This window comes from Ciconia boyciana, chromosome 21, assembly GCF_034638445.1.
Source record: "Ciconia boyciana chromosome 21, ASM3463844v1, whole genome shotgun sequence".
NCBI lineage: Eukaryota > Metazoa > Chordata > Aves > Ciconiiformes > Ciconiidae > Ciconia > Ciconia boyciana.
The window spans coordinates 7,097,739-7,114,939 of NC_132954.1; the positions used below are offsets into that span (position 1 = coordinate 7,097,739).

The 17,201-nt window shown below is 38.6% G+C and overlaps 1 protein-coding gene across 3 annotated transcripts in view; it reads left to right on the forward strand.

The window, feature by feature from the left end:
• The window catches only part of AGO3 (argonaute RISC catalytic component 3), a 43,067-nt gene that overhangs the window by 11,298 nt on the left and 14,568 nt on the right, over positions 1-17,201 (forward strand). For all 3 annotated transcript variants that reach the window (XR_012045989.1, XR_012045990.1, XM_072885265.1), the window contains exons 3-16: positions 2,792-2,912; positions 3,465-3,673; positions 4,939-5,075; positions 7,764-7,898; positions 10,163-10,250; positions 10,392-10,539; positions 10,836-10,955; positions 12,221-12,343; positions 12,542-12,675; positions 13,148-13,332; positions 13,614-13,773; positions 14,982-15,072; positions 15,915-16,109; positions 16,468-16,602. Coding sequence is in view for 1 of the 3 variants with exons in the window: in XM_072885265.1 (XP_072741366.1) it covers positions 2,792-2,912; positions 3,465-3,673; positions 4,939-5,075; positions 7,764-7,898; positions 10,163-10,250; positions 10,392-10,539; positions 10,836-10,955; positions 12,221-12,343; positions 12,542-12,675; positions 13,148-13,332; positions 13,614-13,773; positions 14,982-15,072; positions 15,915-16,109; positions 16,468-16,602 (1,981 nt within the window). In the remaining 2 variants the exon portion in view is untranslated. The remainder of the gene's footprint in view (positions 1-2,791; positions 2,913-3,464; positions 3,674-4,938; positions 5,076-7,763; positions 7,899-10,162; positions 10,251-10,391; positions 10,540-10,835; positions 10,956-12,220; positions 12,344-12,541; positions 12,676-13,147; positions 13,333-13,613; positions 13,774-14,981; positions 15,073-15,914; positions 16,110-16,467; positions 16,603-17,201) is intronic.

The window sequence follows — 17,201 nt, forward strand, 5'->3', positions numbered from 1 at the left end:
ATAAGTTGCTTTAAAATAGCAACTAAATTTTATTTAAAATTTAAAAGAAAAAAAAAAATCCCTTTCGTGGTCCTGTTGGTAGGGTAATTTCAAGCCTGCTTCCAAAGCCAAAATCGATGTTTGTCACAGCTTGTTTCAGTTGGTTGTGCCTTAGAGAAATGCTGTGTCTTCTGAAGCTTTCAGTTCATGTGGAGAGAGGCAAAAGTATTTGGTTTGAGTTTCTAAAGTAACTTTGTGAAATTGTCAATATTTTTGCTTACCTAAATAATGATTTGCTGAAGAGTGTATTTGCAGCTGATAGAACTTTGCATACCTTTGCGAGTCTCAGATTGAGTATCTAAGTGTTGCTTCTGACCTTTGTTAGGTTGTGTGAGGGCTGGTTGTTTCCCAGAAGTGCTTTTTGTAGACTGGAGTTAACTTTAAATGCTTTTGGAGGTTTCTCATTCATAAATTCAGTTGTGGTATAGGTGTAGTTCAGATGCATGTGTAACTTTGCCCAGAAGCTTGTCAACTCTATTCTACCGGTAAAGGCACTGTCTTGCTTTTCCTTCTTTGTGTTACCAACTGGTAGAAGCAGTTGTCTGGTTTTTGTCAAGGTAAACTGAGAAGACTAATTGAACACAGGCAGCAAACCTAACGAGTTGCTTTAATAGTAATATATTTTCAAATCAGAGACCATATTTGTTTTCAAGTTTGACAGCAAATACAGGTTGTAAATTATGAATCCTAATATAAGCTGTAGTTTAGAATCTGAAAGCTGAGGGTGAATCTTGCATGCATATTGGTTTTTTCAAAGTAAGGAACCGTGAAATTGGTTATTTAAAATTACTACTGCTTTACCAGCTTTCATGGGTGTAAAAATGTGGCAGATGTTAGTTAAAAACTGCAAGAGCTTGTATAAATGAGCCCAATAAAAGAATATAGTATCTGCTGAATAAATGACTTTGGATAGTGTGCTGTGGATTACGCAGAGAAGAATGGCTTTCATTAGCCTAAGTTGAAATCAGTATACTGAAATACCCGCTTTGAAGAATTTTCCTTAGAAATATATTTTTCCCTTTCTCCTGCATGCTGTGACAGTTATTTCTAAGAAGTCACTGGATTTGCATAGACTCAGCTATTCTGAAATAGTTTCTGACTAACATCCTGTCTGCATGCTTGCATTTGGAATAAATAGGGTTTTTAGTTCCTGAATAGTTGCTAAGTTTTTTTTAAATTCACCTGCACCTTTATTAGCCTTTAGCTGTAGGGAGGCTTTAAAATCTAGACTGTCTTCTGTTTCCTTTTCACTTTCCCTTATAGGGTTTCTGCTGTGTTGTGAACTGGAAGGCGGATGGTAAATAACGCTGTGCTTTGAAGCGGGCTGTAGGTGTGAGATCAGTAGCAGAGCTACAGCTGAGAACTGTTTTGTTTTACAGAGCCTCTTGCTTGCTCCCTCCTGCTCCTACTCTTCATTGCTAACTTTTATCCCTCTGCTTTTGTCACAGGTTATGTGACAATAAGCTGGCACTTCAGGAAATAGGGTTTTTTGGACGCTTATCCCTGTGCATAGTGTTAGAGGGAGCAGTGTACCACTGCAGAATGGGGTTTTCAGATAAGATGGACTTGTGCAGGAGCACAGTTGGGTACTAAGTAGATGTTTTGAAGTTGCTTAAGTATATTGATGTGCTTTTAGCCAGTGAGAGAATTCGGATTCTGAGAGTTTAGTAACATAAAGAACTGTGAAATGGAGAATTTCTCTTCCCTTTCCCCAAGTCCCAGCTGAGAGGTGAAAGTACTGCTACTCATTTTGCTTGAAGAGGAAGTCAGTATTTATCGTCTTCCTGAGGTGCTGTAGGTTAATGTTGCCTGGTCAGGAAATGGTATACTAGTAAGCTGCTGCTGTGCAAGAATGCTAGTTTGCATATGCTTAAGTAAAGTGTTTAATTTCTCTAGAATAAGGGAGTTATGTTGTATCAAATAAGATACAGTTGTTGTGCCACTGAAACACAAAGAATCCCCAAAGAATTCAAATCCTGAAGGCATGTTTCAGTTAGAGGTATTGCAAAAGTCTCTTTGGACCTGATATATCTCCTGCTTGTATCAAGAAGCCTTCTTTTATATAAGATTAAAATTTTATGGTGGTTTTTAAAGTGTAATTTCAGTGCTTGTATCAGGTTACTATTTTCTTTATTGCTATCAACTCATAATAAAGTTAGGATAATCTATAATTGTGTGCAAATTCCATCAGGCTTTTACTTGATTTTATTGTAAAAACTCAGATTATTAAGGACTTAAAGCTAAGACTTTTTTGTTAGGGTACCTCATTTTCATATACAATTTAGGCAGAATTCCAAACTCTTGTTAATTGAAGAGCAGATGAAGGTTACTAGGTAGACAGTACAATTAACTACTGCTTCCATGAGCTAGCATAGCTTTCGCTTGTGAGTTTGTACTAGTTTTTCGTAATACTGGCTTGTGGGTTTCTTCCAAGGTAAGTGTGTCCTTGCTTTGTATAATAAAGGTTATACAAAGACCTTGGTCATTTCTGGGACTTTCTGATATTATTTCAGTAACAATATTTTCCAGTATTTGAGCATTTGCGTTGATTCTGATTTTATTCTTTAGTGTTTATCTGTTATTTTAGTTGAAGTATGTGAAGCACCTTTTTGGAATATCAGTGGGTGTTCTATAATTCACTTGACTAATACGTTTGTTGAAACTGCTTCAGCAAAACACAGGGTGTGTGGGAGCCAGTTCCAGTCTGATACTTCTTTGAAAACATCTTCAATGTAAATATCAACTTTTCTAGGGAGGTGGTGGACTCAATGGTGCAGCATTTTAAAGTGACAATATTTGGGGACCGTAGACCAGTTTATGATGGGAAAAGAAGCCTCTATACAGCCAATCCGCTTCCTGTGGCCACTACTGGGGTAAGATAACTGGGAAAAAAATGATGTTTGTAACAGCTTCTTGGGAAAGAAAAAGAAACAAGCCCAACTTCTAATATTGCTGAGTTCAGAAAAACTGGAAGTACCTTACAGGGTCTGTATTGAAGTGGAATCCTTCTAATGTATTTTCTGCAAATTCCAATGTACATAAATGTGTGTGTAATAGTTGCATTCAGAACCTCCCCTAGAATTTAGTAGCCTCTTTCTACAGCAAAATCTATTAAATACTCAGTTCTACAGACTGTAATACATTATCTTATAATGAAGTACTATTAAAAAATCAAACCACAGTTTCTCTGGAATGAAGAGTTTTCTGATTCAAGATGACAAGAGTTACATGATCCTCTTCTACTTGGTGAGGACCCAGTTCTCTGTTTTGTGCATTTGATAATGTACTTTTATCAAATGTGCTGTGTCCTAAATATCTGAGTTTTTGAGTCTCTGGCCCAGTTATGGGAAGGAGTGAAAACTCAAGGCTACCAGACTTGAGATTAAACAGCTACTTTTTTTATTTTTTCCTCCTCCCCCACCCAGGTGGATTTGGATGTGACATTACCAGGAGAAGGTGGAAAAGATCGTCCCTTCAAAGTGTCAATAAAGTTTGTTTCTCGGGTGAGCTGGCACTTGCTGCATGAAGTTTTGACAGGAAGAACCTTGCCTGAGCCTCTGGAACTAGACAAACCTATCAGCACTAACCCTGTTCATGCTGTCGATGTGGTGCTACGACACCTACCCTCCATGAAGTAGGTTCACTGTCTTCCTGCAGTCTGTCTTTACCTGAAGTATCCCCATTGGGAGACCTTCATCCCTGTGTCTTCCCAGGTGAAAAGAAAAAATGATCGTTCCCCTTATGCAGCACAGCTGGTTAGCTGAACTGGGGAGATTGGAGCTAATTATATAGAAGTGTGTATTTCTGTAGACATTTAAACTCAGAGCAGGTGATGTATTTGTTTGAAAAGATCAAGAAACAGCAGACATGTATAATAGGCCTTAATTGAAATAATACTGAGAGATTACAGTATGCTGTAGCACTGCTTTCATGTTTTCTGCTCAAGTTGAGCCGTGTATCGTGCACTTGATGGCGGTGACTGTCTAAAAGCACGAGTCTTTTTAATTCATTGATATACCCATCAGTGATGCATGCTTCTCACGTTTTAAATACACAGTTGAGAGTAGATACCTGTCCTAACAAAGTCTGTTATTATTTATCTCAGAACCCTGAAACATTAGAGAAGGCCAAATTAATTTTGCTTTATTTGGTCAATGAAAGTTACTTTTCAAGTTTGATTGCTGGGTTAGGCAGTAGGATGGCTTTGCACTGGTGTTTTTTGTTGGGTGTAACTGACTCTTTAAAAAAAAAAAAAACAAACCAAACAACTTTTGGTTTTATGGAAACCGGTGTTCCTTAGCTACCCTGGATCCTAAGGAAACATGAAAGATGTTAACTGCTGTACCGATGTCTGTCCATTACAAATGTGAGGAGGTGTGGAGGTTTGTGAACGGCTGTTTTCTACCTCAGAGAGAAACTTGAGTTTCTCTAGTTCTTTGTTTCCACCATAGCCATTCCACCTCTCGGTGTAGATGGTATTCAGATGTTCCCTAGTAAAACATGCAAAATTATCTTTGAGGGTCAGTCCAGTATATACGATGCTGTTGTACAGAATCTGCTGTGATGGAGATTATACTTTCTTGAAGTGGAAGATCAGAAAGGGTAAATTAACTTAGTCCTTGATTTGTAGTAAAAACTGAAAGTGGTTGTGCATTGCTAAAACTGGTAAATGTTTTGTCTAAATTTAAAATGGGAACTGCATGGGAACACTGCAATGGGAACAGAAGCATTCAGAGTGTATTGTTTAAACCCGATTCTAGGCACAGATTCCTGGTGCGCAAAATTCCAAAAAACAATAATGCTGTGTGTTATAATCTTGATTATAGAGTTCTTATTTGGAAAGCAATATTTTATATTTGGAAAACAATAGCATAAACATGCAGTCATCTTTTTCACTAGGTATACGCCTGTGGGCCGCTCCTTTTTCTCAGCTCCAGAAGGGTATGATCACCCCTTGGGTGGAGGTAGGGAGGTCTGGTTTGGATTCCATCAGTCTGTTCGGCCTGCCATGTGGAAGATGATGCTCAATATTGATGGTAAGTTGGGACTGAGGGTTAAGAATAAAGGTAGTAGTGAAAATGCCTCAAAGAATAAAAATGACCTTGCCGTTCCATCATTTTACTGTCACGTGCTTGAGTTTGTGGTACCACATTTCTGTGTGATAATAACTTGGTGCCATCTGTGCAGAGGGATTTAGTAACCAGAAGCCATCTTCTACATTGATTTCTTAATTCATATTGTAAATATAAAGACTTAAAGTAGCTTGGGGTATTTTGCTAGAATTTATATCAGAATAAGAAAACTTTAAAACTTGAAGTGCTTTATAGACAAGGGGTTTTCACCTGAAAAATACTTGGGTCTCATTGCTCGGTTTGAAGATTTAGTAGTTGTCTCTTGTAACACCCTTATGAAACACATTAGTTGTGAAGTCAGCCTACTGCAGAAGTTGTAATGATAATAGTACAGTGAGATTGTGATACTGTATATAATAATGTATATATGCATACATTAGCTTCCTGTTCAGCCAGTTCAGACCAGACCTGTATGGCAAAGGCTACCTAGAAATCCTAGTCTTTTTTCTGGGTTTGTCATAATGCCAGTGTTTTGGCAGAAATTTACCTGCCATGTTAAAAAAAAAAAAAATCCTATATAGGAAGGAAAAGCCTAGCATAGCTTGTTTTCCTACTTAATCTCTGTACTAATATATCCACAGTAATACAGGCAAATTACTTAAGATGTGTCTCCGTGCAGCTGTCCACAGTAGGTGTTGTTCAATACTTCCACAAAAACTCTGTAAGATATATCACAAACACTTCTGTGAATAGGGCTAATTGGGATGGGCTTTCTTATGCAAAATCAGATCTGCTTTGCACCACTTTATTAAGTCCCAGATGAATGCATCTGAGATCAACTGGTGCATGTGTCAGACTCCTTGGTGCTGTAAGCACTCTGAGTCTATTTAGTTGTTAAACCCCTATTGAAAAATGTCAGTGTTTGAGATGCAGGTGCTGCCTAAAGTTTTCTCTAATTCACATTCTGTTCTCACTGTGTTTGAAATGCTTTATAAAACCAAGGTAAATAGCCTGTCTTTTTTGCACTAGGTTGAGCACTCTAAGTCAGGTTGTGCTTAGTGTCTGTCTTGGAGCATAATAAAATGTTGCAGGTGATACTGAGCTTTCACGATGAAAATTTGCAAGTCCATGTGTTCTGGTTTACCTAAATTGTGGATGATACTGATGTGACTTTGGATGGGTTTGTTCTTGTAAAATTGCCTTTCAAACAGCAGCCATGGTGTAGCTGTTTGAAAAATGAATGTAAAAATCTTACCAGTCTGAGAAATAACCAATACTGGTATCTACATGCTAGGTACCAAGATAATACTCTTGTCCTACCTGAATTGTAGTTAATTTCCACCAATTTATGATGTACTGCACTATTACTTTCTGTGAAGCAAGCTTTTCTTATCAGCTTTAGAAAGCGTAGTAGTTACTCTTGCAGTAGAAATTTTTCAGTCCTTTCTGTGAATGAGAAACTGAAGAACTTTGTAAGCTGCAGTTTATGGGGCCATCACTTTATGTTGTGGTTTGAGGCTGCGAAGATTACTTTCAAATCCCATCGCTTGATTTTGGTTTAGTTGTTTAACTTGTACGAGGTTCTCTGCAAAATCTGTTTCTCTCTGTGTCGCCTGTGTTGCTGTGGGAGACAAACCGCATGCTGCCAGTCGCTGGGGGTGTAAGCTATTTGTGTTCATTCAGTAATCGACATCCGGAGGTGTTGGCCGGAGTGCGTCATGTGAAGTTGGCAGCCTCCTAAAGTGACGCATGTCTGAAGAATGTTTCGTTGCATTAGCACAGAGATGTGGTGGGTTTGGTACACGAGATCTGGAAAACTAATGAAATGCTTGCCAAGTATTTATTTTCTGTTGTTGCCCTTTAAAGTTTTAAATTTATGGAGTACTTTGCTTGTGTTTGACCTGTATCTAGTGCCACCTTGCCTTTCTTACTAAAAGGTATTGTTTCAATTGCTTATAACTTTGTCAAGCAGATTGTTTATGGTCTTCTTTCCATGGAATGAGTCAACTGTCCTGTTTAAAAACAGTATATTGTCACTTAATGTGATTGTGTCATTAGTATGCAGGGAGGGTAAGAGATTTTGGTAAATCGAGGGTTGCTCTCACCACTACACTAACATAATTTGTGTACAGTCAAAATAGCGCTCATATTTCTACGAAATATTGTTTCAGTAATTGAGCAGATCGTATCATTGACAAAATTATATTGCATGTTGAATAATATTATATTGCATGTTATATGGCAAAATTATATTGCATGTTGAATAATTTAGCTTTTCATGTTAAAAAGTCTTCAGTAGAGAGATATCAATACTGTCTCTGCTTGCAGCTCCATACAGAGTCGAAAGAGAATGTCTCTCTGGGACATTACCGCTCTCTAGAAATAAATGTTATCTGGGGAAAAACCCTTTCAAAACCCTGAAAAGCAAGGTAGTTGCAGGATGACTGTGCTGGAGACTGACGTGTCACTGTGGGCCCTACACTGGCTTTTGTGTACTTAGTTGTTGCAAGGCTTGCTAATCTGTTTTTAAAAATGTGTGCTGCACAACATTTACTTGAGGGTTACGTGGAATTTTAAAAAGCATTCATTTATGTACTGCTTCAAAACATTCTGCCTTGGGTTTTTTTACACTTAATATTTTGCTCTTTTTAGTTTCTGCCACTGCCTTCTACAAAGCACAACCTGTAATTCAGTTTATGTGTGAAGTTCTTGACATTCATAATATTGATGAACAACCAAGACCTCTGACTGATTCTCATCGGGTAAAATTCACCAAAGAGATAAAGGGTAAGTGGAAATGTATCTGTTCTGCCCCAGGTAACACAATCAAGCTAATTCTAAGGGACTTGTTTTAACTGAAAACCTCCTGGTTAACGTGCATGAGAAGGGCCCTGGAGCTGCCAAGAGAATTGCAGTATGCAATTGTAGTTTGTAGTTCTAGTCCTGAATAAAACAATGCAGCTCTACAGAAATGAAAGATGAAAAATGAGGCATGTTCCTAGTGGCTTAAAGATGGAAAGTGTGTTGTTTATTGCCTGGATAGAGGTAAGTGGCTGTTGCCTTGCTGGATAGCTAAGCTTTTATAAGCAAGGGTCACGGAGGCCATAGTGGTATTGTGCTGTAGGTCTCCAGCTGTTTAAATGCTGAGGCAAAGTGAAAATTGATTTCAAAGCTAACATCATTGATTCTTTGAAAGTGTGCTGTTGCAGTGACTTCTAATAACTGATTGCCTTATGGAAAAACAAGTACCACTTGCTAACTTGCAGCTGAAGGCCAAATTCCATTCCAAAGGAATTGCATAAGCTGCTGGTTTGAGTGGTTTCACTCCATATATGCTACTTTGCTTTGCATTTTCCCATATCCTTTTATTCCAGTTTAATTTGCAGAGAGAGAAGCCTTGAAAGAGCTTAGCTCTTCAAAGCTCTGCTCTTAAACGCTTGTGTTACTTGATGCAAGATTAGACTCTGAAATACTCTGAAAGACTCTGAAATACAGCAAAAAAGTAAACTTGAACTATAGTCGTAAGCTGATGTGTTCATAGAATAATCATTAGTGGGAAAAAAACTTAAAGGAATTATTTTGTAGTAGTCCTAACATGCCTCCTTTTTACATCTACCTATCTGTCTTCGTTCTGGAAGACTGGTAACTGGAGAATGAGAGCTGTCTCTGCTTGATCTTGGATGCCTCAGAGACTTTGTTACTATAGTTGGAAAATATTGAAAGGTTACCTTTCCTGTCAATATTTGTTTTTACTACTGTAGTATCTGGGAACTCCAGCCAAGATGCGATCGTGTATAGTGAAACAAACCCTGCGTTAAAGAATTGGCAGTCTGTGAGCAGCTCTGTAGGAGGGTAGTGCCTGCTGTAGTGTCACAGCAGATTAATGACAAAGCAGTGAATGGGTTCCAGATACCTCTGTATTCACAACCCTTTTCTGCTTGGCCACAGTGCTTCATGGTTTCTTTTTTGTATTTTCTCTTAATGCTATATCAGGGCAGTGGTAGTTTATTTTTGATTATGCCATCCTCTAAGTAATGCTGATGTTAAGGTTGCAATTAGTGTTGTCAGGAATCAATGAAGTACAGTTGTTACTTCTTTGGGATGTCTGTGTCCCTAGTAAACTATACACGGTATCTGCTATCTGGTACTAAGGGACCTGATTTGATGTGAGGTATTCAGTCTGTGGTCCACAATCCACATGAGCCTCAACAGGAGAAGTCATCCAACTGCTTTCTCAAAAGGCTTTCCTGGAGGTTGAATCTTTTGGGTAACAAGGCTCTGTTTTCAACTGCCTTCTTTTCCATGGGGCTGGGGAAAGACATAACAGCATGTCGATGCTATGCAGCACTTGTGTGATAAGCTCAGTACTTCCAGCAGATGTTGAGTCTACTCTCTGTGTACAGTACAGACAGTGCATGCACAGTTAACAGAAATAGCCACTGAAAGGCTCTGGAAGCTGCTGTTGTTGCTGTCATTATTACTGTGGATAGAGAGTCAAGTCTAGTGAGCCTCTGGTGTGTAGGCTGCGTGCTTTTAGACAGGATCTTCAGCTGCTCAAAATCTAAAGTTAAATTTGGTCAGTGAAATTAAAGAAAATTACAGGCTGAATGTGGACACAAAGCTAGGGGGGAAAATGAACAATAAGGTAGAAATCTGGTTTTGCCCTTTTAAATATCAGTTATATTGGAACTGTTAGTTTTAAGAGGTATACAGGATTGAGAATGAGAACAAAAGAAAATGGTGAAAACAGCCGTCTGTGTCTGAGATTAGTCACATGCCTGTTAAATGAAACTGCTACAAGAAATTCAGATGACACTGAACATTAAATATTATACATTATGATTTGTTTTTGAGGATAATGCCTGATTAGTCAGAAATCAAATTATAATGAAAGCAGAATGTTTAGAGAACAATAATTTCTTGTGTTGTGCTGTCTGATGCTGACCATCAAAGCTGTTGGATTAGAACATGTTCTATTATATGAAACCTTGTGTCTCCTGTGCAAATTTTTGCGTAGCTATGGCATCAATTGTTTTGGTACTTTTGTGCAGGTCTAAAGGTAGAAGTGACTCACTGTGGAACGATGAGAAGGAAATACCGTGTTTGCAACGTAACAAGAAGGCCTGCAAGTCATCAAACGTAAGATGCTTTTTGTCGGAGCGTGAGATGTGTGATAGCTTAACACTGTGTAACAGGACCTAATATTTTACTAGTTTTGGGGGTGCTGATACTTGCCAACTAAGATTTCTGTACGTTTTATTAAAATGTATGTCTTTTCAGCTTTCCTTTACAGTTAGAAAATGGCCAGACTGTGGAGAGAACAGTAGCACAGTATTTCAGAGAGAAATACAACCTCCAGCTGAAATACCCTCATCTTCCTTGCCTACAAGTGGGACAAGAACAGAAACACACCTACCTGCCTTTAGAAGTAATGAACTCGTTCTGATAAATCAGCTTGTTCTTGGCAGACATTTTGGAAAACGTTTAGTAGTGCGCTTTGCAGTACCAGCATGTTTACATATTTACGTGTTTGTTGTTCTTTTATTTCACTAAAGACTATCTACATTTTAAAAAGTGCTTTAAAGTTTAGAACTACGAGAAGTATGCAGTTGCTTCAACACATTGGGGGTGTGTTTTGTAGTGATAGCACAGTATTGTGTACGTACGGTATGTTGGGATCTAAGTGCTCCTATTGTGTATTGACGCTTCTGATTTTCCTTTAAGGTATGTAACATTGTAGCTGGCCAGCGGTGTATCAAGAAGCTAACGGACAATCAGACATCAACTATGATAAAGGCCACAGCGAGATCTGCTCCAGATAGGCAAGAGGAAATAAGCAGATTGGTTAGTTCTTTAATTTCAGTTTGGTGTGATACTACTCACTGAATGATGCTGGACTAGATTACATTAATGCAAAAACTTCTTACATGACCAGCCTTGTCTTTTCATTCCTTCCTTCTAGCCTGTTAACTTAATAGATTTTAACTACTGTTTTTAATAGGATTTATTTAAAATAGCTTGCAACAATAGCATGAGTCTAGCAGTATAGGCTCTTGTGTTCTAATCTTTACAATTACTCCCAAGTGGGTATTGGAACTACTCAGGACTAATAGTTCAGTGTTTTGCTGTATTTGGCCCTCAGGGTTTTTGAACAAAGTTGTGAAATGGACTTGGGTTTTAGTACCCAAACTCATGAAAGTAAGATTTTGTTCTAGGTACCTTTCTTTTCCTGATTCCTGCTGATATTTGAACACCATACTTTTTTTGGTTGGTATAGGATGCTTATATTTGTAGCGGTGCTAAATACTTGTAAAATCATGAGCTGGACTCTGAAGACTTGGGTCTTGAGAATTTCCCTTTTTTTTTCTGTTAGTAGTTTGAAGATGGTAGCATCACTCTAACACTACTTAATTTTAATAGGCACTGAAAACAAACTGGAGCAGCTTGATTTGTCCAGAATCATACAAGGAATCTGTAACAGGGTAGAAAAATGATTCTAGGTCTCCTGAACCTCAGTCTTGTTATTGAGGTGTTTGACTGCTTTCCTTAGTACACACTGAATGTTTCCACCTGATAACTCCGGTATCTTTTCTTGGTGCTGAATCCAGACACTCTAAACATCACTGTTTTTTCTGACTTGAAATATTATAAAACTTGAATATTTTTAGTTGAATGTTCTTATAAACAGATAGCTCTTATTTGAAACTGGGTTTTGAGCTGACAAGTTAGCCAAAATTTTTAAATTAAAATAAGGCTGGTCTGGAAAATACAGAAGACATGTACGTGCAGTAATAAAATGAATTAATTTGTTTAATCTTGGGTGTGCATGTCTCTAAAGGAGAATGCTTTTTGATCTATCCTGTGAGTAAATAAAATGCTATTAAACAAGCATACTACAAATGAACGCTTGAGTAACTAAGGGAACAAAAGAGATCTCAGCCAATATTTTCACTGGGGATAGGCTGATAGTGTTGAGCAGTTAAATCTGAGCCTTTTTCAATGACAAGGGGAATTGTTGTAGAACACTTTGCAGCATTCCTGTTAGTCTTTTGTTTGTTATATGAATTATAATTAGATACTTCTGTAATATGGAAAAACTCTTCTCCTAGGTGAGAAGTGCAAATTATGATGCAGATCCATTTGTTCAAGAGTTCCAATTCAAAGTCCGGGATGAGATGGCCCACGTGACGGGGCGCGTGCTCCCAGCTCCAATGTTGCAGTATGGAGGACGGGTGAGCTTTTTGCTTTTTCTTTTGTTTCTCTTTTAAAGAGTGATTTCCTGCACACGTCTACTATTTCAGTCAGTTCAGTTGCATTGTGCAATACAGGGATTGGAGTTTGAATGGTAAACTTTTTTTGTTATCTTGAAACTGTAAATAGCATAGACTTTTTCTTTTGCTTGAATATCTGTGTTGGTTTTGTTTCCACAGAATCGAACAGTGGCAACCCCAAGCCATGGAGTATGGGACATGCGAGGGAAGCAGTTTCACACTGGTGTTGAGATCAAAATGTGGGCTATAGCTTGCTTTGCAACACAGAGACAATGCAGAGAAGAAATACTGAAGTAAGGCATGTCATGGTTCAGGCTTTGGACTGTTCTCTTAATGAAGCATCTTAGTGAAAACATGAACACAGGACTTCTAATGAGCGTTTTAACTGGTTTTAATTATCTAAGATGTTAGGGAGAGAATCCAAGCTGTTGTGCTTCCTTGCTGGAAGCTACAGTCAAAACACTGTACCTGGGTTACACCGTGGGGTTTTGGTCCTGTAACACTGCTGCTTTGTATATAGTTCCTTCTGGCATCTTGAATGAAGTACTAAAGGTGTCTAAACTTGTTTGTTGGGGTTTTTTTTCCATTTTGGCCTATGGTGTTTCAAAGCTGTACGGCCTCCACATAATGAACGTTTTCAAAATACTGCTTTAAAAGCTATTTGGAATTGTCTTTGTTTGAGTAACACACTTCTTCTGTCCCCCTTCTGCTTTGGTTGCTGTTGCTATTGCTACTATGAAAATTCAAAAAACTTCTCATCTTTAGGGGTTTTACAGATCAGCTGCGCAAGATCTCCAAAGATGCGGGGATGCCGATCCAAGGCCAGCCCTGTTTCTGTAAATACGCCCAGGGTGCAGACAGTGTGGAGCCCATGTTTCGACACCTCAAGAACACCTATTCGGGGCTTCAGCTCATCATTGTCATCCTGCCAGGGAAAACTCCAGTGTATGGTAAGGGAATACTTCTGTCTTTACCTGTTTGGTCAAGTATTGTTCTGAGAAATTTGCTGCCCAGCATACGTTAGAAAATTCTTCAGGACCATTCTTTAGACATTAGAAACCAATGTTTTGTCTGAAGTTGAAATGAATTGGAAGCAGGTCTGAGCATGCAGGTAAGTTGGAAGTTATTTTGCAGAGTGCATATATTTTAAATTGTTGTGACTTAAGCCAAGATCAAAACATAGCAATAACTTCAAATGGACTCAAGTTGTAATCTAATATTTGCTTCTCAGCGGAGGTGAAGCGTGTGGGAGATACGCTGTTGGGAATGGCCACACAGTGTGTTCAAGTCAAGAACGTCATTAAAACATCTCCACAGACCTTATCAAATCTGTGCCTGAAGATTAATGTTAAACTAGGAGGAATCAACAACATCCTTGTACCTCATCAACGGTAAGGATCTTTGTGGAGGCTGGTTTGGGTTTTGTTTTAACAGATGTGGTTAAGTTTGATACTTAGCACCCAAAATTTAAATGCGGCCAAGTTTTCAGTTGAAATATTCTTCTGGTTATAGTATGTGATATTTGAGGTAGAATTACATTTCTTATAGCATGGGCTCTGAGTGGTTGTTGGCCCGTGAGTTAGGTCTCAAGGCAAGGTTCTTTCCAAATGTTTCATCAGTATCAAAACATTTGAAGAGAAACTGCAGATCTAGAGATTTTGAAATATTAATATAATCAGAATTTTTCTGCAGGTTTAGGAGCACACAACACATCACAGAAGAATGTAACTCTTGGTTAACCTATTGATGTGCTGTTAATAAGGGTAGAAGAATACTGGAGACATCTTACTTCTCTCACTTTTATAAGCTGGGTAATTCAGCTCACGCTTGTTCTTTGCGTGGCTATTCTCCATGTTCTATTTCTGTGCGTGTTCCAATTGCTTTGATGCCTTCAGTGAGAAGGTTTGACAAGTCCAACCCATGTGTGCTCCCATCTTTCTGGAGAAGCACAAGTCTTTCAGTCCTGAAGACTAGAAATTCTGGTTGGCTCTAACCTTTAGTAGAGCATACCTATTCTTTGAGTGGAAATATGCATAATGCAAGGTAGCAAGCCAGAAAAACTTTTGGAGTGCAAATCTTAAGAATTCTTTCCTGAGACTTCCTGAGAGCTTGGAATCAAAGTTTGAATGTGAAACAATGGCGTGTGGAAGAGTATTTTGAAGGCACTGGGAGACCATCCTGCTGCTTAAATCCTGAAAGCCAGAATAATCTGTGTGGTACTGTGCTCAGCCATTTGTCGCATGGCTGGTGCAGTACCAAAGTGGTGCTTAGCTGACCTCCAAGCACTGGTGTAATCAACCTGTAGAATGATAGCTTCTGTAAGAAGCTGTCTGTACTGTTCAGGTGTAGTTCAACAGCTTTTCTCCACTAGAATCATGCCACGGTTAAATGGCAGTGTATTTTGGAATGACTCCTATGGTGGTTTTGAAGTTCACATCTTGTGCACAAAGATTGCATTGTTTAGGTTTGGCCAGAGTACCTGATAAGAAGGCTTCTCTGTGCAGCTTAGCTGAAATAGGAACAAAGCCCCATATTGAGCAATAACCTTGCGCCGACTGTTCATCTGCAAGTGTGACTTAGCACTTTTTTCTTTTTGAAGACCTTCTGTGTTCCAGCAGCCAGTGATCTTTTTGGGAGCCGATGTCACTCACCCTCCTGCTGGAGATGGAAAGAAGCCTTCCATAGCTGCTGTAAGTTTTATTAAATCAGCGTTGTTTTTTTCATCTTAGGTAAATGTTAGAATTGTAAATGCAACTCATGGACTATGTCTATGTCAAGTATCTTTCAGGGCTCATGCCAGTTCTTTTTACACATTTCCAATGTTATTAAAAATAATGTCTTTAAAAGAAAAACACTGCTCGATACTTCAAACTGTTTTCTTAGCTTATTAATTTTTAAATCAAGGTAAAACGGCAATCACATTAATATATTTCTGCAAAAATATTCAAAAGGAAATAATGCAGCTTTGTGATGTTAGTTAATAACATTTTTGTATTTTTAAAGGAGAAAAATGTACCTAAAGGCCTGGTTTGGCAGGAATGTTTTTGATACTTCTTGCCTTTTGTGTTGGTACAGTCCAGGAGATCAAGGTGGTGGTTGGATGCTTGGTCAGTCCCTTCCTATTTTGTCCCCTTGGTATTTTACTTGCATTCATTGCAGTTATGGAAGCTGCGTCCTTGTTTAAAGTAACTAAGGCCAGCTGAAGTGTTTCTCTGTGTAAAAGGTGAGAAAACTTCAAAGGAAAAAAAGTCTGTGTCTGGATTATAAGAATATGCATTAGTGTGCTGTCAACAGAGGGGAAGACTCCAATCCTGCAGATGCATTTTGGCATGCTTGGAGGGCAAGTTTTATACCCCTTTTCAAAAGGTGTTAAACTTGTACCTAGTACAAGTTCTGGTTAATGTTACTGTGGTGGTTGTTTTAACGTAAGCATCTTCTACATGAAAAGTGGTCTTGGCTTTTTTGCTATTTTAATTTTTTTTTTGTATAGATCTGATCTTGAAGCCTTTACTCATGTAATCTTCCCCTGAAGGTTGTAGGTAGTATGGATGCTCATCCAAGCCGGTACTGTGCCACAGTGAGAGTTCAGCGGCCCCGGCAGGAAATCATCCAAGATTTAGCCTCCATGGTGAGAGAGCTTCTCATCCAGTTCTACAAGTCAACACGGTTCAAGCCCACACGTATCATCTTCTATAGGGACGGGGTCTCTGAAGGACAGTTTCGACAGGTTGGTTCATTTGTGAGTTTCTTGAAGGACTGTGTTACTACATAATAACTCCAGTTCTCATATTTGAATAGCTGTACTGTTTGAGTTGCTTACATTTACGCCAAGAAACCACAAAATAATTGAGACTTTTAAGGAGAGAATTTCTTAAGTGTGTTGGGTAAGAAAAGTTGCAACTTCTTTCCTGTCTGGGAAGGAGAGGTCTTAGAACTTGGGAAACAATATATTTCTAAGTACTTCCTAAGATTACTAATTGTGTGGCAAAGTTGCACTTAGCATTAACTACAAACCATTTGTTAGGTGTTGTGTGTAGAATACAATGGAAGGAAAACCTAAACTATTCTTCTTCTTGTGCTTGTAGGTTTTGTATTATGAACTGCTAGCCATTAGAGAAGCCTGCATCAGTTTGGAGAAAGATTACCAGCCTGGAATAACCTATATTGTGGTGCAGAAGCGACATCATACACGATTGTTCTGTGCTGACAGAACAGAAAGGGTAATCATTGCCCTCTCTCACCGTAGCCTCATGCGAAAAACTTGATGTCAAGCACTTACGCTGCTGGAGAAAATATTAGCATGGGCTTCTATGTCAATCTGATTGTCTTTGCATTCAGGGAAGATGTTGAATTGATAGGCACAAAATGTGTCCCCAAATTGAAAAAATCCCCATCAGGCTTTGTCATGTTGCACATTGGCACTAGTCTGTGTCAGTGAACTATAGCTAATATTCGTGTAACTAACTAGAACCAAGTCTACGGCAGTCGTAATAGAAGAAAATACAAAATGATGGAACCCTTAACTTTTCTGTCCTTCTGAGTGAGTCCATCCAAACTCAAGCTGACAATTCTAAATACAAATGTACATGCAGCTCTTCTGGCTTTCTGAGGTTGAAAGTTCTGAAGTGCTGTGGGTGCAGTGTTCTGTTTTGAGATGGTAGGGAGCCATTCGGTGTCTGTGTCAAACATCCTAGGCTGCTGTATTGACAGCTTCCAAATGGTACTGAGGCAGTTCATTCACTGAAACCTTGCATGTGTTGAATAGAAACCTGTATTTTTAATTACAGTTGAGATGCATAAACAGTCTTTAGCTGCACTT